This window comes from Naumovozyma castellii, chromosome 6 (assembly GCF_000237345.1).
Source record: "Naumovozyma castellii chromosome 6, complete genome".
Classification (NCBI taxonomy): domain Eukaryota; kingdom Fungi; phylum Ascomycota; class Saccharomycetes; order Saccharomycetales; family Saccharomycetaceae; genus Naumovozyma; species Naumovozyma castellii.
This window is the reverse complement of record NC_016496.1, coordinates 542,555-568,662: the sequence shown is the minus strand read 5'-3', so window position 1 is coordinate 568,662 and position 26,108 is coordinate 542,555. Positions and strand designations below refer to the sequence as shown.

At 36.5% G+C, this 26,108-nt stretch overlaps 15 protein-coding genes and 1 non-coding gene across 16 annotated transcripts; 10 read left to right on the top strand and 6 right to left on the bottom strand.

The window, feature by feature from the left end:
• Window positions 1–112: 112 nt before the first annotated feature.
• On the top strand, window positions 113–1,027 carry IPK1 (inositol pentakisphosphate 2-kinase; the record flags this gene model as incomplete). The annotated part of the gene is made up of 1 exon (XM_003677073.1): window positions 113–1,027. One exon carries the CDS (start codon window positions 113–115, stop codon window positions 1,025–1,027), a length of 915 nt encoding a protein of 304 aa, XP_003677121.1.
• A 391-nt stretch (window positions 1,028–1,418) lies between these two features.
• SUM1 (Sum1p) lies at window positions 1,419–4,361 on the top strand (the record flags this gene model as incomplete). The annotated part of the gene is made up of 1 exon (XM_003677072.1): window positions 1,419–4,361. The coding sequence occupies one exon, from the start codon at window positions 1,419–1,421 to the stop codon at window positions 4,359–4,361; it is 2,943 nt and encodes a 980-aa protein (XP_003677120.1).
• Window positions 4,362–4,753: 392 nt separating this feature from the next.
• On the top strand, window positions 4,754–5,728 carry GIC2 (Gic2p; the record flags this gene model as incomplete). The annotated part of the gene is made up of 1 exon (XM_003677071.1): window positions 4,754–5,728. One exon carries the CDS (start codon window positions 4,754–4,756, stop codon window positions 5,726–5,728), a length of 975 nt encoding a protein of 324 aa, XP_003677119.1.
• A 123-nt stretch (window positions 5,729–5,851) lies between these two features.
• RRP3 (RNA-dependent ATPase RRP3) lies at window positions 5,852–7,360 on the bottom strand (the record flags this gene model as incomplete). The annotated part of the gene is made up of 1 exon (XM_003677070.1): window positions 5,852–7,360. One exon carries the CDS (start codon window positions 7,358–7,360, stop codon window positions 5,852–5,854), a length of 1,509 nt encoding a protein of 502 aa, XP_003677118.1.
• Window positions 7,361–7,636: 276 nt separating this feature from the next.
• On the top strand, window positions 7,637–9,019 carry SSF2 (rRNA-binding ribosome biosynthesis protein; the record flags this gene model as incomplete). Its single annotated transcript, XM_003677069.1, has 1 exon — window positions 7,637–9,019. One exon carries the CDS (start codon window positions 7,637–7,639, stop codon window positions 9,017–9,019), a length of 1,383 nt encoding a protein of 460 aa, XP_003677117.1.
• Window positions 9,020–9,359: 340 nt separating this feature from the next.
• PIB1 (phosphatidylinositol-3-phosphate-binding ubiquitin-protein ligase) lies at window positions 9,360–10,193 on the bottom strand (the record flags this gene model as incomplete). Its single annotated transcript, XM_003677068.1, has 1 exon — window positions 9,360–10,193. The coding sequence occupies one exon, from the start codon at window positions 10,191–10,193 to the stop codon at window positions 9,360–9,362; it is 834 nt and encodes a 277-aa protein (XP_003677116.1).
• A 165-nt stretch (window positions 10,194–10,358) lies between these two features.
• On the top strand, window positions 10,359–10,814 carry SRB7 (Srb7p; the record flags this gene model as incomplete). The annotated part of the gene is made up of 1 exon (XM_003677067.1): window positions 10,359–10,814. The coding sequence occupies one exon, from the start codon at window positions 10,359–10,361 to the stop codon at window positions 10,812–10,814; it is 456 nt and encodes a 151-aa protein (XP_003677115.1).
• A 26-nt stretch (window positions 10,815–10,840) lies between these two features.
• Window positions 10,841–13,021, bottom strand: PMT7 (putative dolichyl-phosphate-mannose--protein mannosyltransferase; the record flags this gene model as incomplete). Its single annotated transcript, XM_003677066.1, has 1 exon — window positions 10,841–13,021. One exon carries the CDS (start codon window positions 13,019–13,021, stop codon window positions 10,841–10,843), a length of 2,181 nt encoding a protein of 726 aa, XP_003677114.1.
• A 105-nt stretch (window positions 13,022–13,126) lies between these two features.
• NCAS0Ftrna17V lies at window positions 13,127–13,199 on the top strand. Its single transcript has one exon. It is a non-coding gene; the product is annotated as a tRNA-Val (tRNA).
• Window positions 13,200–13,292: 93 nt separating this feature from the next.
• PFU1 (Pfu1p) lies at window positions 13,293–14,888 on the top strand (the record flags this gene model as incomplete). The annotated part of the gene is made up of 1 exon (XM_003677065.1): window positions 13,293–14,888. One exon carries the CDS (start codon window positions 13,293–13,295, stop codon window positions 14,886–14,888), a length of 1,596 nt encoding a protein of 531 aa, XP_003677113.1.
• A 366-nt stretch (window positions 14,889–15,254) lies between these two features.
• NCAS0F02730 (uncharacterized protein) lies at window positions 15,255–16,235 on the bottom strand (the record flags this gene model as incomplete). Its single annotated transcript, XM_003677064.1, has 1 exon — window positions 15,255–16,235. One exon carries the CDS (start codon window positions 16,233–16,235, stop codon window positions 15,255–15,257), a length of 981 nt encoding a protein of 326 aa, XP_003677112.1.
• A 615-nt stretch (window positions 16,236–16,850) lies between these two features.
• Window positions 16,851–17,171, top strand: HNT2 (bis(5'-adenosyl)-triphosphatase; the record flags this gene model as incomplete). The annotated part of the gene is made up of 1 exon (XM_003677063.1): window positions 16,851–17,171. One exon carries the CDS (start codon window positions 16,851–16,853, stop codon window positions 17,169–17,171), a length of 321 nt encoding a protein of 106 aa, XP_003677111.1.
• A 172-nt stretch (window positions 17,172–17,343) lies between these two features.
• Window positions 17,344–18,021, top strand: CPR5 (peptidylprolyl isomerase family protein CPR5; the record flags this gene model as incomplete). The annotated part of the gene is made up of 1 exon (XM_003677062.1): window positions 17,344–18,021. The coding sequence occupies one exon, from the start codon at window positions 17,344–17,346 to the stop codon at window positions 18,019–18,021; it is 678 nt and encodes a 225-aa protein (XP_003677110.1).
• A 452-nt stretch (window positions 18,022–18,473) lies between these two features.
• On the top strand, window positions 18,474–20,981 carry RSC3 (Rsc3p; the record flags this gene model as incomplete). The annotated part of the gene is made up of 1 exon (XM_003677061.1): window positions 18,474–20,981. The coding sequence occupies one exon, from the start codon at window positions 18,474–18,476 to the stop codon at window positions 20,979–20,981; it is 2,508 nt and encodes an 835-aa protein (XP_003677109.1).
• Window positions 20,982–21,099: 118 nt separating this feature from the next.
• GPI11 (mannose-ethanolamine phosphotransferase GPI11) lies at window positions 21,100–21,747 on the bottom strand (the record flags this gene model as incomplete). The annotated part of the gene is made up of 1 exon (XM_003677060.1): window positions 21,100–21,747. The coding sequence occupies one exon, from the start codon at window positions 21,745–21,747 to the stop codon at window positions 21,100–21,102; it is 648 nt and encodes a 215-aa protein (XP_003677108.1).
• A 314-nt stretch (window positions 21,748–22,061) lies between these two features.
• Window positions 22,062–26,084, bottom strand: CFT1 (cleavage/polyadenylation factor CFT1; the record flags this gene model as incomplete). Its single annotated transcript, XM_003677059.1, has 1 exon — window positions 22,062–26,084. The coding sequence occupies one exon, from the start codon at window positions 26,082–26,084 to the stop codon at window positions 22,062–22,064; it is 4,023 nt and encodes a 1,340-aa protein (XP_003677107.1).
• Between the last annotated feature and the right edge of the window lie 24 nt (window positions 26,085–26,108).

Genomic DNA, 26,108 nt, shown 5'->3' with positions numbered 1-26,108 from the left:
TGAGTGTGCTCTTATGTTCGTTTGTAGCGTAAACCTGGAAAGGTTGTGAAGAGTGCATGCATTTAAGTGATTAAATAGCCGATCATTGCGGGACAACAAGAGAACACCAAGGATGAAAGTATACGGAAAGGGGAACGCAAACGTGGTCCTCGGGAAGGATGGTGAGGATGATGAGTGGCTTTTCAGGGTCTGTACTCGACATATGTCGTCGTTACGCCAGTTGAATGAGTATACGCGGATGAATTATAGGTTCATTTGCGATGTGGTGGTACCGTTGGCTGGAGAGGCTCTTGTCTGTGAGATGAAGCTGGGGACTCTTGCCTATAAGGATGTGATGCAGTTTGTTAATGTGAATGTTAAGGGAAAGGAGAAGCATGTCGAAGAGGATGAAGTGATAGCGATTAGAATACGGAATTTGTCAATGGCTGAAGAGGGGAAGACGGTATATGACAGTCACCAATTGAAGATTGTGGTTAATGAGGAGAATGGAGAGGTTGCAATGGAATTGAAACCCAAATGGATATTCAATCCTCCAGATTTGCAATATTGTAGGAATTGCATGTTGAACAAGTATAAGAAGCGTGGAGAGAAGGATACGAAGCTATGTTTTGCCTGTTATAAGAACAATTGTTACGATTGGGTTCAGACTCTACTGCAAGATACGAAGAATCAATTACCTTGCCAATTCAAAGATTGGATGGTTCAATACTTTAGTCCGCGGCAAGACAATGTATTGACCAAAGTGTACAATATACAGGAACAATTATACGATATCAGTCCGGCATTGGCCCAGTTAGAGTCTGAGCGTGATGTGACCACAGAATTGATGCTACTCATGATTTTGCGAGATGTAACTGTGATGATACATTGGCAAGAACTATTTCCGGTCCCCACCGTGAAGATCGTGGATTTGGACTTGAAGCCCAGAGACAAGTGGCGCCACTGGCGTGAAACGGCAGAGTTGCTAGACAACTACCACCACCAGCATCTCAACGACTCTTATAACCTCCCATCTTCATCGGGATAACTCTAGTAATAATTTTGGTGTATAATAACACCAAAACCTCTGTCGTCGCCAGCGACGCAAAAGCGCAAAAGTTTTCCAGAAATTGCAGACATCGCCAAATGACAGACAAACAAACAACAAGCACTCTTCTTGCCATCTCTACTTCACGTCCCATCACTGCTCCACTGTTAGCACAGATACAACTGTTCTTCAAACGTTCCTTTGCTACCAACACTCATCTTTTCGAACACTGATTTGCTCTCTAGCCCGTCAACACCCAGAAATACACCAGCTGTTAATCAACTTACACGACGCCCCCTCCTGCCAGCAATTAATTAATTAATTAGCCGATTATTATTTTTTAACTAATTTCCAAACATATAATCAGATAACAACACATTGCTCTTTCAATATGATGGGCGATAATATTGCTGATGTTGGCCCCCCTGACGAAACTCAGTTGAATAGCAACGCCACTAATACTAATACTACTAGCGACGACAGCAAGCCGTTCATGGATATCAACGATTCTAACCCATTATCCTCTATAAGTCATGAAGTCTCCCATTTGAAGACCCAATACAATCAAATCGAGTCCTTGCTACTATCCAAGGATACCTCCTGGACCTCCTCCTTGCAAGATCTAATCACTACTTTGAAGAAAATCTCTCATAATCAATCTGTCCTGGAAAATAAACTGGAAGATGCCATGAAGAATCAAATGAATACAGATCTATTGGTCAACTCTATCAACGAAAGATTGAACAACATTAAGAAAACTTTGATCCCCATCTCCGGTGCATCCGTATCTTCATCCGCCTCAGTCAACAATTCTTCACATAATAACACTGGTCGTCGTGGTCCAGGTAGACCAAGAAAGGATGCTGCTAAGAGAATAGAAGATTCATTGGAAAATAATTCTCAAGTCACTTTACCCACGGGCAACGTGAAAACCTCGAAATCTAAACGTTATTTCATTGATCCAACGTCAAAGGAACAAGAAGACGTGAAACCAAGTGTTACACCAAAGACAACGACTCCTGCAGCCCCCGCAGTACCTAAACCTAAGAAAAGAAGAGGTAGACCTCCAAAGCAAAGAACTGTAGAGACTGTCATAATTAGTCAAGAATTGCCTCCCGAAGAAACAGACATTGATATTAACACTTCTCACACAGGTAATGTTACTTCTCCCAATGCTACAGATTTAAATAATACTTCTCGTGGAACTGAATTGGAAAATATTGAAGAGGATAATACTCATGATAATGCTAATGCTGATCATACTGATAGTGCTGCTGATAAGGAACAAGATGGGGAAGCAAACCATGAGGTGAGTATTACTGATACTACTTCCGTTTCCAAGGATGAAGCACAAAGAAATACACCCACGACAGCATCATCGTCATCCGCATTAGCCATTAGTGCAGAAATGAATAGACAACAAAAGGAATTAGACAAGCGAAGAGATGATCGTGAAAAGATGTTAGTCAATTTGAAATATAATGATAGAAATAGAGCCAAAAGTTTTATGGAATCTAACAAGAAATTGTTACAAGCCATGAAAGATGAAGAAAGAAGAAAGAGAATGACCGCTATAATGACTGAACCTGTAAATGTAGTTAAAACCAAACCGCTAAGAATTATACCAACTTTCCCACCATATCCAACAAATATGTCGCCATCGCAATTATCTCAAATGAATGATCCCATGACAAATCAAGCTCATGCTCTATTAGACGATAATGCATTTAGTAGTTTTGCCCAGGCAAATGGTCAACATGTTAATATGATGAATATAAGTTCCAATGAACATGATGCTGTGGCTGCTGCCGCGGCAGCAGATTTACACACAAATCAACAAATTGATGCAGCATTGGCTGAATTTACCAAGAATACAACATTTGATAATAGCAGTGCGGTAAGCAGCAAGGGAACAACTCTAGATACTCTATCACAAGCTGATATGACTAATGCTATCATTTCAAACATGCAAGACAAAAAAATGGAGGAAAGTATCATTCCATCATCCAGCATGGGAGATTCAGCAAGTCCTTCTTCTTCTGCTGCTCATCCTTCATCTTCTATTACTAATGCTGCTACTACCATTAAATTACCAGGACCAGCCGATATTGCCAATAATATAGATCTTTATCGTCAACATCAAGATCAACAACAATTATTATTACAGCATCAGCAACAACAGCAGCAACAACAACAACAGCAGCAGCAGCAACCACAACAACCACACGATCAACAGATGCAAGAGAAGAAAAGATCAAGAACATTAGATGATATGGGACTTGTGGAAGATGAATTGGAAGATGATGATGAATCCGGTTTCATTCACAATTCACAAATGGAATTGGCTACTTTACGCAATGAAAATGATAGTCCGCCTATGAAAAAAAAAAAGAGAACACTGGCACCTACCGCTGCAGCACAATACTTAAATGAAAGGGATACTCAGACTGCATTGTTAGTGGCATCCCCCATTGAATTGATCTGCAGAGATGGGTTCTTCTATAGGATCAATAATCCAGAAGTACCAATCACCACGGGCACATATTTGGAATTTAAATTCAAACATAAAGAAGAAGAATTAATGAAAGTGAGTCCATGGGCACATGATCCACTAAAGAGAAGATATGAAAGAACGAACGCTTATTTCTTAAAACTTGAAATTGATTATGAAAACGAATTTGCCTTCAATATCTTGTGTAATACGACATTGACTGAAAAATACGTGAATTCATTAGAATATTTCCTTATGGAATTTAGATGGGAGAATAAATTAATTGCTCTTGGTTTGAAATTGAAAGAATCTAAGAGAACTTGGCAAAGAAGGAAAGCATTATATGCTCTATTTGAATTTTGGAGAGACCAATCTAGAGAAAAGAGAAATTTCCCCAATTTTACCATTTTACATGCCGTCAAGGAGATGGAAAATTACAGGATCTTCATTAACAGATCAGTTTCTTGGTTTTACAACCATATTACTCTATTGAAGATGATTCTTTACGATCTTTGTGACAACGTAGAGACCCAATGGAGAGAATGGATGTTCCCCAGGGATAAACCTTTACCCATGGTTGGAGAAAATGGTGTCACTGAAGAGAACATAAACGAGGCTATAGATAACGACCTAGTGTTTGACTTCCTGGACGATGGGAGCGAGAACAACCAAGTCAAGTCTTCCAGGGTCATTCCCCCGGCACCTATTGCTGCACGGATCACAGAGGGTGATAGTGGCAACAGCAACAGCAACAGCAACAGCCACAACGACCCTAACACGAGCAACATGATGATGAACACGGAGGAGAGCGGCTCTGATCTGAAATATGATGTGGAGAAATGAACCGGACTTATGTAATATTATGTTATGTTCCGTTGTGTGTATGTGTATATAGTATAGTATAGTATAATAATATAGTACCAAGCCCGAGACTGGAAACCGCCGGACTGTTCTGCGACTGTTTCTGGGAAAACGCTCGTTCCTGCAGAAAATTGCCGATCGTAAAAATTCTTTCCACGGCTGTTTCTGAGACCAAAAGAAAAGTGGCCCGGAGCTTTTTTGGCTTATTGACGATTAGGTAAGCGCAAAATTCTCGAGGATCGAACAAAACGACGATAATACAGTGGGCATTCCATTCCCTGAGACAAAACACATTCTTTTCCCAGGAACACCGGGGGAATCTTAGTTTGGAATCGTTTATAATGGTGTTGAAATGAAGATCAGCAGGTGGTACCATGTTGAGGTTCAGCGCGACAACCAAGATGTCATCACCACCAACAGACCTACAGAACTTACCTCGAATGAAGTCTATATGGCTTGACGAGGATCAGGAAATTGAAAAATTATACTCTATACAGGCTGAACAATTTATGAATTCAGGTGACCATGTCGATGCTATGAATATTACACTGCTGAATAGCGACGTGCCTAAGCTGGAAAATACAGAAAATATACTACTATTACCCACGAAGAATCCTGAACGTATAGAGAATTCAAGAAGTGTTAGTGAGGAAAAAAAGGTGAAAAATTCTAGAAAAAGAAAGTTATTTTCATTCTTCAAAAATATCAACTCTAGGTTTCTTAGTGATGCGAGCACTCGACCGGCCTCTAATGACAATATTTCTAAACCGTTTGGCTTCCAACATATATCTCATGCTGGTTCAAAGGAAAGTGCTACTTTAGAACCTGAGGTGACAATATTACCTAGTGTGGAAGTACCAAAGGAGCGAAAAACCTTGAGTAAAGCCTTTGTGACAGACTCCATTCCATTAAAACAGGATGCGGAACACATGCTTTTCAATGAATTGGAAAGAACTCCTGCTTCACGCAGAATAAGAGCCTCCTCATCTATATCCCCAAACTCCTCTGTATTTGACCGTATTGTTTCAACGACTTCTACAGCACCCACAACTAGTGATTCACCTCCAGGTTCACCACTTTTGCAACATGTTCAAAGGAAACCTAGGCATAATCGTGTTGCATGTCTACCGCCTACTCTTACATCCCCCAACGATATTTCCTCTGAGCTTTTAAGAGAAGCACCAATGGTACCACCAATAATATTCCCAAAAAACGAAAAAATATTTACCAGGACTCAACCAACCATCGAAGAAGAGTGGTTGAATGAACCTCCAAATGATACATCACTTTATTATGAACAATTCACTTCGAGGCCCGCTCCGCTCACCTACAGGGACTCTTTCTTTTAAAAAATGGACAAACAATCTTTATTTGCATCATATTTCCCACTAGATCTTGTTATGTTTTTTGTTACTTTTAAATTATTGATATATACATATTATAGAATAAATAATATAATTGGCTCATTTAAATTAACGCTCTCCTCTATCCATGTTTTCCCTAGACATCATTCTTCCTCTTCTACCTTTGCCTCTAAGTTGTTTCTCTTTATTTCTTCTATTCATTTCCATAATAACTTCACCATTGGCCTTATCCACAGAATCTCTAAAATGAAGAATCATTTCTTTATCCACTGATTCCTTAGGTAATTTCTTCCCCAAAACTTCTTCAATTCTCAATATTAATTCTAAATCATATTGAGAAACTAAGGAAATCGATTTACCCGATCTCCCAGCTCTCGCGGTTCTACCAACACGATGAATGTAAGATTTAGAATCCACAGGAATATCATAATTAATAACAATATCCACAGATGGAATATCTAACCCTCTAGCGGCAACATCGGTGGCAACCAAAATAGATTTTCTACCAGCCTTAAATAAATCAAGTGCACCAGTTCTTTGGTTTTGATTTAAATCACCATGTAGAGCGGTAGCATTGAATTCTAGCAAATTACAAAGACCTGATATTCTCTCCGCATTAGCCTTCGTCCTCGTGAAAATGATTGTAGTTTTACCAATGAATTCATTTAATAAATAGACCAAATAAGTATCCTTCAACCCACCGGGAACTACAATCAACGTTTGCACTAAAGTATCTACTGTTTGATATTTATTGGAAACAGCACATTTAACAGGGTTAGTTAAACTTGCTCTTTGTAATTTATCAATCTTAGAAGTCATAGTGGCAGAAAACAAATACGTAGTTCTTCCCTGAGTGGGTAGAATCTTTAAAATTCTATCTAACACAGGTCCGAATTCCATATCTAATAATCTATCAGCTTCATCCATGACCAAATATTTTAATTTCCTCAAGGAAAACCCTTTGGTGTTTTCAAGATGATCCATTAATCTACCTGGTGTTGCAATGATAATATGGGGTTTCCTCATTAAATCTCTAGCTTGATCCATCATGTTCATACCACCAACAATACATGTAGAACGCACACCCATGAGAGAACCCAAAGAGTCAAACGTTTCTTTAATCTGTTGAGCCAATTCTCTTGTTGGTGCCAAAATACATGCATAATATGGTTGTTGGTCATGCCATAAACTGTTTAGAATAGGGATGGCAAATGCGGCAGTCTTACCAGAACCTGTTTGTGCTAACCCTATAATATCATTACCTTTCAAAGCAGGTGGAATAGATCTGGATTGAATTGGTGTAGGTTTTGTATAGTTTAGGTTCTTACAAGCTTGTAATAATTCTGGAACTAAGTCCAATTCAGAGAATGATTCAAACGTTTCATGTTCCGTCTCGTCTTCCACATCTGCTTCTTTGCTATTTAATTTCTTCTTTCTCTCACGAGAGTTTGATTCAGAGTCTGAATTTGAATCTGAATTTGAACTTTCAGCTGCTGCCTCCTGTTCTTTCAGTTTCTGTTGATTCTCTAAAGCCTTAGCCTTAATTTTAGCTGCCAACGAGGTCAATTCAGTATGTTTGGCGACGGCCGCCTTCTTCTTATCAACTTTTCCAGACATCACAGTTATTATTAGTTATGCTTAACCCAATTTCAAAGCAAGTACTCTTTATTATATAGTATGTCACTCACCGTATTGGTGGTTTAAAATATTGTTTCGAAGCTCATCGCTAAAATTTTTCAGATCACATCGAACGTCAAAAATTTTTGAAATGAAAAATTTCAGCTCATCGATTTTCTCAAGTTTATAATAATCTGCTAGAGCAGAGATAGATATATACATATCTATATACTTTATTTGCCTAAGACAAACCAACAATCAGACCATAAAGCTACAATGGCCAAAAGAAGAACCAAGAAGAGAACTCATGTGCATCAGACCGAGGAGGAGGAAAAGGGTATCCCAAAATCAATGGTGATTAGAGTTGGCCAAACTTCATTGAGTAATCATTCATTGAATCAATTAGTTAAGGATTTCCGTCAAATCATGCAACCTCATACAGCTATCAAATTGAAGGAAAGAAAGTCCAATAAGCTGAAGGATTTCGTTGTTATGTGTGGTCCCTTGAGTGTTTCTCATCTTTTCATTTTTACTCAATCTGAAAAGACTGGGAATGTTTCTTTGAAGATTGCCAGAACACCTCAAGGTCCTACAATCACTTTTCAAGTTATGGATTACTCTTTAGGAAGAGATATCAAGAAGTTCTTAAGAAGACCAAAATCCTTAAATAAAGAGGATGTAATGGATCCACCGTTGTTAGTATTGAATGGGTTTAATGGTGTTAAAAGTAAAAAGAATGCTGAAACAGAGAATGTAGAAAAGGTTGTTGTCTCCATGTTCCAAAATATCTTCCCATCTCTGAATCCAGCTAGGACTCAGTTGAATACCATCAAAAGAGTTTTTATGATTAATAAAGATCAAGATACAGGTGAGATAACTATGCGTCATTACTTTATTGATATTAGAGACGTTGATATTTCCAAGAACCTAAAGAGACTTTATAAAGCCAAACACAATTTAAGTAAATCTGTGCCGAATTTACACAGAAAGGAGGATATTTCATCTTTAATATTAGATCATGATTTGGGTGCATATACTTCTGAATCCGAAGTTGAAGATGATGCGATCGTTAGCGTTGTTGATAAGAAAGATATTAAAGCTAGCAGCATAACTGTTCCAAAACAAGTAGTTAAAAAAGATGATACTAAAGACGACGATGAAGATATGGATAAAGACGAAGAGGATGACGATGAAAGTAACATTACCAAAAAAGCCACTATTATTGATGAACCTGTTGTAGCTCCACGTAAGAAGGCTATAAAACTTACTGAACTGGGACCAAGATTGACTTTGAAATTAGTGAAGATTGAAGAAGGTATTTGCTCTGGAAAAGTCTTGCATCATGAATTTGTTAACAAGAGTAGTGATGAAATAAGGGCTTTAGAAAAGAGACATGCTGCTAAAATGAGATTAAAGGAACAAAGAAAGAAGGAACAAGAAGCCAACATTGCTAAGAAAAAAGCTGTGAAGGATGCTAAAAAGCAACGTAAATTGGAAAGAAGAAAAGCAAGAGAATTACTTCAGCAAGAAAACAGTGAAGAAGGTGCTACCGGAGAGAACATACCATCAATTAGTGAGGATGAAAGTTCAAGTGACGAGGATCACTACAGTGATGTTCCAGAAGATTTGGATAGTGATTTATTTAGCGAAGTTGAATAGACATAATGTATATTCCTAATATTAATTTGTAAAGCATACGTATACTAACTTGAACATGCATCGAGAGATTTATCATAACTGTTATTACATAATCCATTATTGAGTTATTAACCAAATATCTAAGATACAATTTGTCGAGAGAAGGTGTCTAGTAGAATCAATAATTGTCTGAATTCTCTGATTAGTTGATACAAATGAAGATTTCGGCGATATATTGTTTATATGCTAATATTTCAATTAGTCTAAAAAGTTATCTGTCCCAAGAACCTTCGAAATTGAGCAATGAATATAGACTTTTATGAGGTAAAAAATATGACATAGAACACAAATGGTAACTTAACTAGAATACTGCATCATGGAACGGGCAACAATTCCCTCTTATTCGATCCTGTTCGGCTTCTGTATTATCATTTTCAATATGATATTCCTTCATCTTTTCTTTCTTTTTCTGAATCCAACTTTTAATACACTTATAATGGAAGACACAAAGACATTCCAATCTTGCTACTTTATCACCAACCTCCATATCCTCAAAACAAATAGGACATTCTCCGCAAGAATTGTTGGACGATGGAGATGAGGGTGCAGAGATTTTATAAATAAGCATTCTAGTCTTGTTCTTCAGCTTGTTATCAGCATGTTTATTACTATCATCGTTGTGCTGATGAGCTAATTCTGCATTTCGAACACAATCCTTAACATGGTTTGTTGCCATTTCTTCATTTCCAAATTGCGATAGTATCAAGTTGCAAACAGGACAATAACTTTCCTCAGCTGGAGGATGTATATTTGTTTCCGTATTTCCTATGTTTCGAATAGGTGGCAATATAACACTTTCGTTGGCATCTGTTTCATATTCTCCGCCACTTGACTCGGAACTGCTTACTATTAAATGCGATTCTGATAATTTCGTTATACAATCAGTACAGGTTCTATAAGGAAGTTCTTCACCAGGTAACAGAATTTTCACTCTCTTTATATCATAATGCACAAAGTCACCGCAACAGGCTTCACAGAATACTTTCCCACAACATCGACAATGATGTCTTCTCAATAAGAATGTGAATTTCCTTCCACAGTCATGACATTTCTGAAACTTTTCGTCTGGTTCCCATTCCGCATCTTTGTTTATATAATCCCTTTCCTGTAGTAGTGGCACGCCTAATTCTGCCATACCTTCTACCTAACTGCCTTTATTTTCTTTTCTGGTTCAATGTTCTTCTCCTCCATGTTTCTATCAAAAGTAGTTAAAGTTATAAGAAAAAAACTTTTTGATTATCCGAAGTTCAACAGATAGGATGAGGCCACTAACAAGGAAAGATCAGCAAGCGGGCGAAGAATGACTGATAGATTGACGCAATTACAGATATGCCTTGATCAAATGGTCGAGCAATTCTGTGCTACTTTAAATTATATAGACAAAAACCATGATTTTGAACCATTTCAAGAGGGGGAACCCAAGATGTCTGATAAGCATGCTACCATTGCTGCTCCAGAGGAGTTTTCAAACACAATCGACGAGTTAGCTACTGATATTATATTGAAGACAAGACAAATTAATAAATTAATTGATTCCTTACCTGGTGTGGACGTTTCCGCTGAGGAGCAATTACATAAGATTGATTCTTTACAAAGGAGTTTGGTTGAGGTGGAAAAGCAGAAGATTGAAGCTATAAAGAAGAAAGAGAAACTATTAGACGATGTGGATGATCTCATTACAATGTTTGTGACAGGTATTGCTGAATCGAGGCAAGCTCTGACTACATCATCGTCACCTCTTTCGAAGGAAAAATAATCTTTACACAGGTAAATTGTTTCTATCTATAAAATAGTACATTTTATTGTGACAATATAGACTAGGAGTATGATAGCACATTTCCACTGGCTCCATTGACCTATTGCAGTAACAGTTTCGGTGGCAAGTAAATGTGCAAAAACGAAGCTCGGCAAGTATAACACAATCTCAAGATGATCGTTTGAACTCTTTAAAAAAATGTAATAATGAACAAACCAACCTAATAGACTTTCAATGGCAAATTCGTGATAAATTTTCATATTCAAATGTGATGATGAATCCCCATTATCGATCTTCCATGGATTCCAGTTCATTACTTGTAAACCAAACCTACAGGCAACGATCACAACAGCAATGCTTGAAGTTAACCATATGAGATCAGTCGTATCATTACCTGTGATATAAATCGGCCATTTTTCCTTATTGATATGTACCTTATCATTCTCATCGTTATCATTTTGTAATTTAACCATATAATCATATTTAAATTCCCTTTGTATTAACTCCGCTGCTAATTTAATGTACTGATAACACCTTGAATAATTGCCATATCCTGGTAAACCAGCAAGTGTAATAGGATTCTTAATTTCGTCATTATCCACAAATTCGATTTGAAACTTGGCTCTTTGGGGATCAGGTGATTGAATGCAAAACACTTCCTGTTCAAATTCGCCCCAATCAGGTAATCTAGTATCATGACTAATCAATGTACACATTTGGCCCACATTATCCAACTCCATAATATTCCAACATGGTATTAATGAACCTTCGACCAGATCAATTTTCCAGAATTCGTCACTATCACCATGATAATCCCAATCTCCTGTACAGGAGACCTCTGAATTATATTCTTGTTCACTTACAGGTGGTTTAGCTGAAGATGCTCTTAATAATTTCCCAGTAGTGCGATGTCTCAATTTAATTCTTTGAGAGTCAATTAGGGGACCCTTGTTATAATCATCTACATATTCAAGTATCCATTGATTGTCAACATTAGACTCCATATCAGTTAATGAAACTATTTGTTCAGCAGATCCTTCTGGATATGATTCATTTGCTGGAGAAGTTAAATATCCTCCTAGCGAGTTCAAATGACGTATTGTGATGATGGATCCATTGGTTATTTCCATGGGTTGCAAGATTGGTGATTTGGATCTTAAAAATATCTTGTAATACGACGACATGTATTGTGAATATTCGGGAGAATCGATACGAGAATGATTGATTTGTAAATATAAAGTTGTGGCGAATATTGTCATTGGTATAACCAGAAGGCAAAATATTTGAAAGGTTGTGTGTTTAACGATATGACTTGTTGATAATCTAACGTCACCAATCATTTGCCAGAAATAAATAGATGAGATTAGTATTGCCCAACCCCAGGTGGCGAACCCAATGTATTTAGTTGCCATGCTGCATCCAATCGACATTGCAAAAATCAATGAATGGATAGTCCATTTAATGGAGAAATGAGAGAAACATTTCAAACTTGCCCATGAGTAAATAGAGATCGATAACCAAAACCACTGCAATGTATCCAATGAGATTCTTGTACTTTCTTTACGGAATAATGGTATGGAAAGGATACATACTGTTGATACCAGTGCTATAAGGTAAGGAACATTTACTCTTCGAAATGCCAGGTATAAAAACAATAAAGAGAAGGAACTGGCACTCAAAGACATTAATCTCATAGCAGAGTATGAACCAACTGGTAGAAGTGAATACAATTGGATTCCCAATGGTGGGAATGAGTTTAGAATAAACTTATCTTTCTGATAGTATTCCACCGAGGCAAATATATCTTGTTCTTTTGGAAAGAGAGGCACTTCCTTCTCTATATTTCGAATCCCTATGTATAATGTCACCAGTGCAACTGTTATTGATAATATACCGTCGATGACTGAAAGTTGCCCTACCTTTTCCTTGCGAATCAAGTCAATGGGATAAAAGCTTCGATAAGGGCCTTTCATGGTAGTAGACGCATTTTCGTCCTTCTTCGTAGCGGTACTAATATCAGTCATTATTATCGGAGAAGGAACCTTCAATTTGTATTTATATGGTTTCACTTCAGTTTGCAAATAAGGTTGGCTGAAAATATCAGCGGATCTTCTTAATTTTTTTGGCTGTCTTGGCGATCTAACATTGATATTCTTGAAAGCATAGGACAAAAAATATTCACATCTATTAGAGAGAAGTTTTACCATGCCTATTGGAGTACATTTATTCGAAGCATGGTATTAGTTTGTCATTTTTCTCTCCCAATGCCACCTTCGTCACCCCAGATGACTTCAACATAAAAATCCAAGGTTGTTTTAATAGTGTAGTGGCCATCACGTTGCCTTCACACGGCAAAGGTCCCGAGTTCGAACCTCGGTTAAAACATTTCTTAAATTTTTATTTTTTTCGCTCCTCTCCCCTCAAACGGTGTTACGTAAGCGTCGACTGAGACATTCAGATCTCACCAGGACTATATGAATGGCACAAGAGGAAATACGTCAAAGTTATACATCCCTCTCGGAGCCACCAACAAGGTTAAAGCTAAGTCTTTGCACTAACCAGTACTCTCCTTTGCATAACATCACCACAGCAGCCATGGCTAACAAGTCGAGACCCAAGAAAGTCAAGGCTCCCTACCGCAAGTATGTGGGCGGTCAGGGCTACATTACCAATAACAATACAACCACAGTAACCACGATAAATACAGATCCAACTGCAAGCACGAATACAGATATAATATATTCTGGATCTATGGAAGAACCAGAACAGGCAGATGAGCAGTTTCTGAAGAATTTTGCACACTCTACTTTGAAGGATTCTAATGATATTATCGAGACTCCTCAAGGTCTTTATTATTACGACGAACTGAATGAATCTATCGTACATATTGAGAAAAGTTCATTATCCAATGCCAAATTCAACAAACTGAAGAGATTCATAGTTAATAGGAATAAGGATAAGAATAATCAAGAGATGCCAAGAACTGCAGATTCAACGTCCTCATCAGAACAACTCCCGATCCAGGAACAACAAATGACATTACCATGGGAAATTCAAAAAATGATCTTACAATACAGTGAAGTCATCGAACCATCTTTTCTCGTCGTTTGTAAGACGTGGTACCATCTATGTATCCCATTATTGTATTATAGTCCCTCGTTAACAAGCAAGAATTTTAATAAATTTGTCGATGCCATAATTTCAAACAAGAAGAAAAAATTAGGAGAGTTCGTACAAGAATTAGATTTATCAACAATTTTGCAAAGTGGGAAAAACTCCTTTGTATCTAAACTTTTACGACGATGCTCTCCGGGTTTAACCAAATTTACTGCCCCACAGACAAGTTTCGGATTTGCACCATTAATTTCATTAAAGGCTTGTCATCAATTAAAGTACTTAGATTTGGGATTAGTATCTGAAACAGTTAAGTTGCAGGAGCTATTAGCAGCCATACAAAATTTTAAGCATTTAACTCATCTTTCATTCCCCAGAAGTTCCATAGATTGTGAAGGCTATAGAGAATTTGTCTGGCCAACAAATTTGAAATATTTAAAATTAAGTGGTGGTATTACCAATGAATTTGTTTGTGAGACAGAATGGCCCAAGACAATAAAAACTTTGGAATTTTCATATTGTCCTCAAGTGGATGAACATGCCATTTATATAGTACTCTCCAAGATTGGGGATAATTTGACCCATTTATATTTCCATTACCCGATGCCTGCATTAAACGAACATTCATTAGATCATGTGTTCAGGTACTGTTCCAATTTAATCACCATTCAATTAATGGTTGATTATTGTTCCAAATGGTGTTTCTCAGAGTACATGCTAACTCCACTTTTGATTCCAAGGCCATTAACCACTATTTATTTACAATCAAGTGGGTCCCTGGGAATTGGGGCAAAAATACATCCTGATGATTTTACCATTGCATTATGGGAAAAAAGACTACCATGTTTGAAAAGTATCAGTGTTTCCTCTAAGCTAGGATGGAATGCAACAAGTGATGGGGTGGAAGATCTGGTATCAGCATTAGAGGAGCAGGACGCAAGTTTATACGTCAGTTATTAAAAATAAAAACAAAAAACAATCAGCATTGCATCGTTTTCATGTCAATTTTGAGTTCAGTTCACGGTTTCTGTTTAGTTCAAAGTCATGAAGCTATTTTCTATATATAGTCTACATAAATACATATATGTATGTATTGTGTTCTACTGTGAATAATCATTTCAATCATTGCATTTTTAAAAACATTATCATTCTTTTTCGCAGGCATAGTCTTGGGGTTTCATGGTTGACATGCTACTAACAACTATTTTACATGTGAAAAAGTAACGAATTTTCTGCTATTTATTTTACACTGCATTCGATGATAAAAGAGGAGATACATAAGATTTGAAGGCATTCGTTCAATTTGGTGTTAAATTTCTGCGTCGATTAAGTATAATAATCATTTGAATTGTAATGTTGAGAACGGAAACGTTTCCCTCTCCTGTTGTTCCCTTTTGATCTTTTGAAATTACCAACTTGGCCCATTCTATGCCCGACGGTGTAGTCTGGAACATCATCGATATATGGTCGTATCAGCTCTACAACTTTTTCTAAATTGAATTCCTTCATGTTTTCTTTCCATTCGCGATAGGCTGCCGAAAAGCTGCCATCAAGTGACCTCAAAGCTTTTATCATAACAGTATGACAAAAGTCTTGTTCATTAATTAGTTCAAGGTCCCCTAATTTTCGAAGGGCATTACCCATCTTGTAAGTTTGAATAATTAGGTCTATATCTGAAGTAGGTGAAATAGTCAGTTCTTCAACTAGGTCTCTGGCCAACTCGTATTTCTGTCCTGGAAGGTAACGATATATGATCTTGTCAAACAACTTAGAACAATCAGAAGGTATTTCGCCGTAATATTTTGGAAACAGGGAAAGTAATATATTGTAACAAATAAATTTAGATTCAATAACTTCTAAAGGGTTACGTTCCTTAGAATCAAATTTCTCATCGAATAGAAAAGTCGCCATGTTCAACAAACGCATTTTGCTTTCAAATGAAAGGTACCATTTAAGAAAGTCAATATTGCATGTGGAAGAATAATGTTGCCATTCTTTGAATTTGAAGGTTTCAATTTGATCCATAAATTTTTCTAGCCTTGGTTCTTCCAAGCGTTCGTTCAAGTAGCTTGCAGTGTCGAACTTGGTCCAATCAATATCATATTGATGGAAATTAGCAGCGGTTATATATCCAAAAACCAGTGGCGAGAGTAGAATCGATGAGGAATCCTTTATGGGTGGCGTCCTTGCAATTTCACCATCAGCAGCAGTGTTTGAATTGTCATTGACATTCTGGTTTTTTTTGAGGGTAGTAACCTCTCTGGTTAAATTAGTTAATTTCTGAAGTCGAGTAGGTACATCCGTCATAGGTATGCTAGCTCAATCGGACCGCTGAGAGGTCTTGTTTCTTTAAAGTTGAATCGTTTTGAGCAGCAGAAGTATTGTTGCCTCTGTTAAGTGGTATTGGTATGAGTGAACAGCCCCCAGAGAATCAATATTCACAATCTTTCTAACTCAACTCTTAGGTTACTTGCATATATAAGGATTCGCACATCAGTTGTTCGCCCTTTCCGTAAAATTATTCATTAAATACACTACAAAGGAAATCACTTACTATTCTCGAGGAAAGAGCATCTTAACAACACTATATATCAGTCCTGTTTTGAAATGACATTGAAAATGGCCTCACCCATCTACTTCAGCAAATTCTTGGTCACAGAACAAGTCTTCTACGTATGTTTCTCATCTGCAAATCTAACTCATCTTCAACAGCAAAACTAACTCTTCCATACGCTACAGAAAACCAAACATTCCTACGCATTAGTAAACTTGAAGCCAATAATAAACGGTCATGTCCTCGTTGTCCCCTTGCGAACGAATATAATTACACTAAACGACCTGACCAAGGAGGAATCACAGGACTATTTTCAAACGGTCCAACTGATTCAAAGGTTCATTAAATGGAAATACAATGCAGATTCCATGAATATCTCCATCCAGGACGGTCCTGAAGCAGGGCAATCAGTGCCCCATTTACATACACATGTGATCCCTAGGTACAAATTAAACAATGTTGGTGATTTGATTTATCAGAAGATCGATACCTGGGATGGTAGGAGGGATGCCTATTTGTCTAGTAATGGGAGAGATGGGAGGAAGTCCAGAAGTGATGATTTGAAACCTGATTCCGAAAGGGAAGATAGAACGAATGAAGTGATGTATCAAGAAGCAAGGGATTTGAACAAGTCATTATTGGAGGAATACATGAAAGTTTTCCCTCAGGAAAAGCAATGGTTATGTTAACAGTAATCTCATTATAAGTAGTTATATAAGGAATTTATACATATTATCTTTCAGAAGTTTATTTTTATCTAATCCTGCAAGTATGTGTCTTGGATATAATAAATAAGGGTTCAACGAATTCCTTCGCACGGAGTTGATCTTTAATGAGCATGATAGAACATATAGTAAAAGGATGCAAGGTATAGTATTAGGGGTAGCATATGTGCTCTTTCAAGCAGCTAAAGCGTTATCCAGAACATCTAACACACCTGTCATTACACATCGTGTGTATTTTGATATAGCATATGCAGGAAAAGAACTGGGTCGAGTAGAAATGGGCTTATATGGTGTGGATGTACCAACTACAGTGGAAAACTTTTATGAATTGACCATCTCTGAAGACCCAACGATGGGGTATCTAGAAAGCATATTTTACCATGTGAACCCAGGTTCAGACATTTATGGTGGCGATTTTATTAAGGGGGATGGTACCGGTGGTAAGTCCATATTTGGAGAATCATTTCCCAGAGAGAACTTTCAACTAAAACATGATAGAGGGGGGTTGCTATCCATGATTAAGCGTGGTGATGGAACCAACGATTCCCAGTTTTGTATTTCCATAAAGAAGAATAAAAAGCTGGATGGGAAAAACGTTGTATTTGGAGAAGTGCTTAATGGAATGAACGTGGTCGAATACATCTCAAAAGTCCCCATTGATAGAAGGGGGAAACCTTTGAATGAGGTCAAGATTGTTTCCTGTGGTGAATTGGAGACAGTTCCTATCAAGCAGGAAGAAGCACTACGAATGCATGAAAAACTGGAAGAAGAGGTTAAAGACCGTGAAGAGTCCTTTAATCATGATGAGTTATGAATGAACAAACTCAGTTGACGATAAATATATATATTTGTTATATTCGCAGTATTATCTGACACATGGATGTTACCCAGAACAAGATATAATATATCACCCAATACGAACCTGTTACCCAGTCGAATCAAACACCAAATTAAAAGTTTGAGAGAGGAAATTTTATAGCTGATTCCAGTTCCAATAGAAACTACTCATCAACAAGGTTTGCATTGCTGGTACCTCAATCGTGAAACAAATACAGAGCTAATCACAGAGTCTCTTTTACTTAACTTATCTTCCATCAGTGCCGTGCCGCCCATCTATTCCGTGTCCGTCTATTAATTTCAAATAATTAAAGACAGATAAACAAATAAATAAAAAGACTGAGTAGAACAGAATAAAAGAAAACCCGACTCTACACATCTTCAATTGAATAAATCCTAACAAATATCCACTTCTAAAATTAATAAACAATGGATATTCGCGGTAGGAAAATGAGAAAACCTCCTGCTTGTGTTCAATGTCGTAAAAGAAAGATCGGTTGTGACCGTGTCAAGCCCATCTGTGGTAATTGTAGGAAGACCAACAAGGGAGACTGTTTTTTTCCTGATATTCCTGGAAGATACGTCCCAGCACATTCCAAGGGGCCTTCCAAATTGTTGAGTACCCCTACTCCTTCTCAATATTCAAGAGATAATAGTTCCGCCATATTACACCATAATCCAGAATTAGCCTCATTGGAACAAATTAGAGAATATAATACGAGATTACAATTGTTAAATAACGAGGAAATGAGGAATTCCCCAACTCCGCAAGAATTGGCTCAATTTATTCCAAGATCTGTGCCGGGATTGGAGGGCAAGGCAGTTAGTTCTGTCAATGATAATGCTTTAGATTTAAATTGGATTCAAGGACCTGCTATCTTTGATCAAATGACTACTCCTTATACTCAAGAAGAAGTTGTTATGAAGGAAATTGATTTCTTAAAATCAAGATTATTGGAATTGGAAGAGATCACAGGAAAGAAAATTCCAGAATTAAATCTATCATGGAAGGATATTAGTAAATATCACGGTTTCAACGATGAAGATGACACTAATGAAGAATTGAATAATCAAAAAAAGAGAAAATTTGATGAACAACAAGAAGAAGATGAAAATGATGATTTAGAATTGAATACTTTATACGAAAAGATTGATGAATTTAGAGATTTGGATCCAGAATTTTTGGATTTTAATCAAGTTTTTTCAATCTTTGAAAAGGACCCTAATAATAATTGTTCTTTCCCAGATAAACCCAATGCCATCTTCACTTCAAATTTCTTGGTTAACCGTGATTTTTTCTTACAACAGTTTTATGATGTGTTCAATAGCATCGTATCAAATAAATTTAAGGAAAGGAAGGAAGAATGGGAACAAAAATTACATACTCTTTCTTCAATTAGTCTCAAGACTGAAGACCAATTAAAATTCCCAACACGTGATTGGACAATCCAACTAATTAACAGGTATACAAGTACCGTGATAGAATCCATATCGTTAATTCCAATCCTCAACCAAAATGCATTATTGTCGTATGTGGAGGAAGCATTTGCTAATGGATCCGTTTTCGTTACTGATAAGTTAGAATTAGACGTATTATTAAAATTGGGTGAATTGACCATTCTTCTCTTACTGACTTATGAGTCTCTAGTGGACACAGTATTAATCTCCTTCCAAGACTCACAAGTGCAAGAATTCAAACAATTGAAGTCTTTCGTCCCCACATTAATATCCAATTTACAGGCCATTAAAATTGAGATACAAAAACGTAGTATTTCCTCAAAATCAGTAGAAGTTCTAAATTTCTATGCTCTGGCTAAATTCTATCAATCAGTCACATCATATGATTTAGCTAATATTAATAACATGGTTGATTTTGATGAAGATGTCCATTTAGCATTCCAACTTTCTTTAAATCATGAAAATAAAGATGAACATTCTATCATGATTTGGAATTTTATCTATAAAGCTTATTGTTGGAGACATTTATTTAAGGGAGAAGTTCCATTTTTAACACAAGGTAGAAAATTAAACTCAGCGCCAATAATTGATCCTCTATTGACTATCGATTTCCCCTTTTTAAATTTAGATTCTGATTTGGTTCGTTATCTTCAAACTAAAGACCGTCTAATTTCATTGCAAAAGGTGGTAGATTTTAATGAACTATACAAGGTCAAGTATACAGAATTACAAAGAAAAGCCACATCCTTACCTTCCATGATCGATAATACGGTTAACTGTTTAATATACCGTAATACTACTGTATTCCTAATGTATTACTTGCTTCTACAATATGAAAAATTAAATCAAGATGAGAAATTTATTGAAATCTATAAAGAGTTCCTACAATTGATTCAAGAAACCCTCTTTTACATATTTTCCAATTTGGCTAACTTGAGATTTGCTGGACACGAATTCATGTTTACCAATAAGGCATTTGTCACATTAGAACATGTCGCAGAACTACTACTCGGATTACATCAACGATCATTTTTCGCTTTTAGTGCCGTTGACGTAACCATAAATGATTCTATTAAACTGGAGACGAAGCACCATTCAGAGGCTATTGGGGTCATTTTGAAGAAGACATTGATGCTATTACAAGATTATTCTAAAAATTGTAAAGCAACAAACCCATCAGTAAGAAAGGTTATTTCTAAATTAACTACAATCTTGGAATATGTGGCATTATGTGAATCAGGGGCCAATAATGAAATTGTAAATAAAATAAAATCCAACCTCCTTGGTAAAACAAATGCTTTTGAAAAGATGGATCCATCAACACTATCTAAGAATATTGTCAAGTTGAATGCCATTTCTGAGTCTCTAATCAAATCAGATTTCTACTCTACGAGGAAACATTTCCAGGCAAAGAATCCTGGGACTTTTGGATTGACAAATGAATCATTTAATAGCATATATGGATCATTTTATGGATAGATGTTAAATATTAGACAATACTGAAACACCTCTGATTGTTATAAATAATTTGTAATTGTAATTTTTATATTATTGAAATTATCTTTTAGCCTTTATAGTGAGGTTTCCTCTATAAATCCTATATATAAGAACCAATCGTATATCCAACAAATGCACCTAAATATGAACCTACAATAGCAGGAACAGGCCATGCTTGCCAAGGTCTATCCCAATCTAATGGGATCACAACACAACTCAACCAAGCGCCAACAACGATAGTGATAAAATACTTTTTCCATAGTCCTACTTTAAAATCACAGTTGAAAACTGAATACATGGCTGGATAGGCTAGGAAACAACAATGAAGAGCAAGAAGCAATGATTCCTTTAGTTTTTCCAGAAATGGTGCACCAAAAAGAATAATCAATACCAACGCAGGAATACTTAACAGTATCGTACACCCCATTGAGATGAAGACAAGAGGAACATTCAGTTTGATGATCTTGTTCCCGTAAACAGTGTACTGATTGAATTGGAAAATTAAATATAATAATTGGGTTGGGATTAAAGCATATAGCAACTTATCTGTGGGATAATCGAGTGCAACATAAAGATACCAGTATAATAAAACCAATAAATGCCATGGAATAATCATGATATTCTTCCTTACGTATACTGGTGGATGTTCGTGACCAACATTTTTCTTTCTATGAGTTTGGCGCACCATTGTGTTGTCATCAGAAAAAGTGACCTTCTTCTTGACTTGATTTCTCTTCTTGGTAGCCATTTTGTGATTCTAGATACAGTTGTGCTCGTTTGGTGTTAACTAATTCACAACTCAATTTCCTATGTACTTAGAATGATGAACTGAAATATCTTTTGGCGCCTTGTTGATATTTTCATCAATAATTTTCTAAAAAAATGCATATTCCTAAACAACCATCAAGGTTGGCATTAAAGATAAACAGCAACTTATTTCAATTATTGAACTCTTAAGCGTTTGTTGACGACTTAGCAGAGTGTGGTAAAGAATATCATTAATTCATGCATTATTTATAAAACTTTTTATATATGTACGATATATATAACTAATTAGTCCATCTATTTGCTCCCACACAACGACCTTAAGGAGTATTCCACGTTAATTATATCTCTCCATATGTCAAAATGAGCTCTTCTGCCAGCTTTTTGGGCAAAATGTGTCCTCCTTTCAATTGAGAGTTCACTGAACCTTCTTATGATGTTGAAGTCTATCATTGGTCTCATGACGTGAGTCAGCTGATAAAAGTCATTATCCAGCCTTTCCATTCTTGGGTTTAAACCTCCTAATTGAACCTCCTTATCGATAATCTGTTGTTGAACCACATATAAACGTCTGTAAGTATCTTCTTTCAATGGAATAATCTTGAAGATCCCGCCATCAACTTGACCACCAATAGCTTGAAATTTCGGTGGGGCTTTATCTGATGTTTCAAATTCATCATTTCTAGGTAACATTAGCATACATGTATTGCTTGAATACAGATTAAAACTGGAACAATGAACTAATTTCTGACCTGAAAGGGTATTCGGTTCATCTGGCGCATATTTCAAGACATGTAAGATGTCCTCACGATCTGTAATGGCAAAATTTATTTCGCCAGCATTTATTAGAAATTCGACAGAAACAGTTTCGAATGAGGACACACTCCTACCTAATGGAATCATTCGGTAGGGTTCAGCATCAAACCCAAGGAATTGAAACCCTTGCATAGAATCACCAAGTATCAGGAAATTTCCAAAACTTTTGGCATCTGAAACAAAAATTGGTGTGTCGTAAAATGCCACAGGTACGACGGAGTTATCCTCCTGAACATCTCTCACCATTATTTTCTGACTTTGGTTGATCAAAAATCTGCCACTTATATCGCAAACTGAATTTACACTTCCACGAATGTCTTCCTTGAAGATTTCTTTCAATTTAAAATTAGTATCTGGTTTACCTGGTTCGGGGATTACTTCAGTTAAATCATATATATGGAAGGCCCCAGTAGATGGTAGATCTTCGGTACCGATGAATGTTATTCCAGCAACAATGTATTCTCTTTTCTTACGTGATTTTGAATCAAGTTGTATAAGCATAGACCTCATATCACTTATTATAGAATTTACCTCAAAATCAACTCTATCTATTACATTCCATGTTCGTGGGTTGATTAGAAGGATACCGCTCTGGAAACTTTTTGCGTGCGGAACTTGGTCATTGCTACCAACAATTATTTCTCCATCTTCACCTAATGCTTCATATTCACGTTCCTTTGCATAAGACACTAAAAATAATTGCGACTTTTCGTGATAGGTAATTTTCGTTAGTGTCATGAAATCCTCCAAGGAGTCACTAATCTTAATTTTCTTCAAAGGTAAGCTGTTACCGTAATAGCTGTCTTTATTATCAAGACTGTAAACTCTTGCATTCTTTATATCATCGACGGCCATTACCGAGTTCTTGCCCCATTGTGCTAGTGACACAATGGAAAGATTGGCAAATCTGAAAATTTTTGGCGAAGAATCATCTTCTCTCATTATAATATATGGTACACTACCTGTTAAAAATATGACAGAATATCCACTGTAATCTGGAATGTAGTGCATAATTCTTTCAATTGAGCTAACACCTTTTGCATAAGCGTTATCAGGTGCACCAGTAATGCACATCCCAGTGGACCCAGTATTTTTGAAGAAACAACTGTGTCTAGTCCTGGACTTTTTGTATTGGTAAATTTCACCACCAAATGTCAGAATTGTTAAATATTCTTCTTTATTATTATGGCCTAGCTTATTAATCATCACTTGTTTTATTGAGGGATCTGGAACAACCTCTTCAGGTAATTGGTACGTACTTATGAATAAGCCTTCTTTTAATTGATCTACGCCACAAAGCTGGAAAATACGATCGTTATGTTCCCTTAAAAAGAATATTATTTGATTGTCGGCAGTAACAAAAGTGAATAGCAGTTGCTCTTCTTCTGAATCTTCATGACCATGCAAATATTCGTTGCACATGTTACTCTTCAAAATTACACCAGATGTCACCACCATTTCTTTTAATATCTCTGGCAAATCTACCCTAAATAATTTTCTCTTTTGAAGGGCATCTAACTCATAAATTTTAATATCACCTCGTAGTACGGTAATCAGAATATATGGATCCATTACTGAAACATGTACAACTTCAAAATCGAACTTTATAGCGGTCAGCCTTCTGAAATCGGTGTCGAAGAGGTACAAATGATTTGTAGTAACCTGAACTATTCTTGTGCCTTCACCGAACATCGATATATGAATGGTAGTTGCATCTCTTCTCAATCGTCCTTCTTTATGCAATGCAAATTTATTATCAATTTCATAAATGTCACTTTTGGATTTTGTAGAGTCTGTGGTTACTAAATATTTATCCTTATTTTTCATCTTTAATTTCCAAATTTGAGTCACACTAATAAATTTCAAAGCTAACTCAACCAATGGTTGTACACTTGGTTGAATCGCCGTTAAGTGTGAGCCTGTTCCTGAGCCGGAAGTGGCTACCATTGAATATTCATTGGAGTTTGGGTTTTGTAATCCTTTCACATTTGGGTCTACGGAAGTTACTTTACCTGCAACTAAAGATGTAATCGGACCAATATTTCTGAGAGATGTCAATTGTTCAATGTCGAATGGTTGAACAGTTTGGATTAACTGTTTATTATCCGGAAGTTCCTCATCAATTTTTTCTTTGGACTCGTCATCGGAGTATAAGTTATCTTCGTCGTCATCGTCGTCATCATATCCAGTAAAAATTTGTTTCGATTCTTTATGTTCCTCTCTAGTTTCTATTGCAGATTTCAAATTGTTTAGTCTAACAACCAAAGAATCACCAGATAGGTATCCAATAAATAAATCCATTGAACTATTCGAACTATTTGGATCGACCCGAGCGACACATGTTGGATTAGATGTATCCTTCAATGCATCATTAACAATTGGTAGTTTAATTAGATCGAATTTGGTCAAAAGTCTACCTTCTGCTTCTAAACGAACATAGTACAAATTGGCAGAAGCATCAATAATAAGAAGGGTCTCATCATCAATATTTTTCTTGTCTGTAGACGCGGACCAGAAATAGGTTACTTTCTCATTGAAGAATACTTCCAACTCTGTTTCATCAATTATTCTAGCTCTTTGCAACGACTTATCAGCAAAGGAGTTTAAATGAATTATAGATTGCAAGACACCTGTATTATCTATATATGCCATTTCGTTATTCCCCATGACTACACACCCTCTAGAGATTGGAAGTAACTGGAACCAATCCCAACTTAAATCATGTAATGTTGCTATTATAACAACATCAAATGCTGTTTCTAGTTCGTTTGTCCTCAAATTTAAAGTGAAAATCATAAAACTTGTTGGTTGCGGATTCAATTCGGTATTTCCTACCCATGTTAACTTGGGTTGATAGAGAACAGCCAAAGTTGGTTTAGTGAAATCATTTAAGAATTGAATATCTAACACGTTTTGTAATTCTTGATGTAATTCTTTGACATGAAATATTTTGGATTGACCAACATGTTTCTCATTCTTCTTAGATCGCTTGGTTGTTACTTCGCCTCGGGTAACATCATAATCGTCTTCTTCATCATCTTCATCTTCATCTTCATGATTACCCGAGAATAACGGTAACAAGGCGATACTATCATTATTAAAGAGTAGTAGTGCTCTGTTCATCGGGTCTACCCTTAATTTTGAAGTCTTTGCCAATGTAACCAATGAAATATCGCTCAATTTATCTTCATAGTAATGCAAACTCAATGTCTCTAAGGAATTCGTTACAGCATCGAATCGTACTATTGATATCTTGGCCACTCCGCTAGCTATTACTAAACAACTCAAGGGAGATTTTTCCTGTGGTATTAAAGCGATATCTGTAATTTTGGCATTCAAATTAAACTCTTCTACCAGATTCAACTTCCCATCATCCGTAGTATTGTACACAGATATGATGTTCGTTCTTACGATAATCAATTCTCGTTGTGAAGTAGAAGTAAAATGACCCGTTATTGAATGTGATACCACCGTGGCGGTCAGCACGTCCTCATAAATATTCATTGTTTGAACCACCTGCAGGGAATC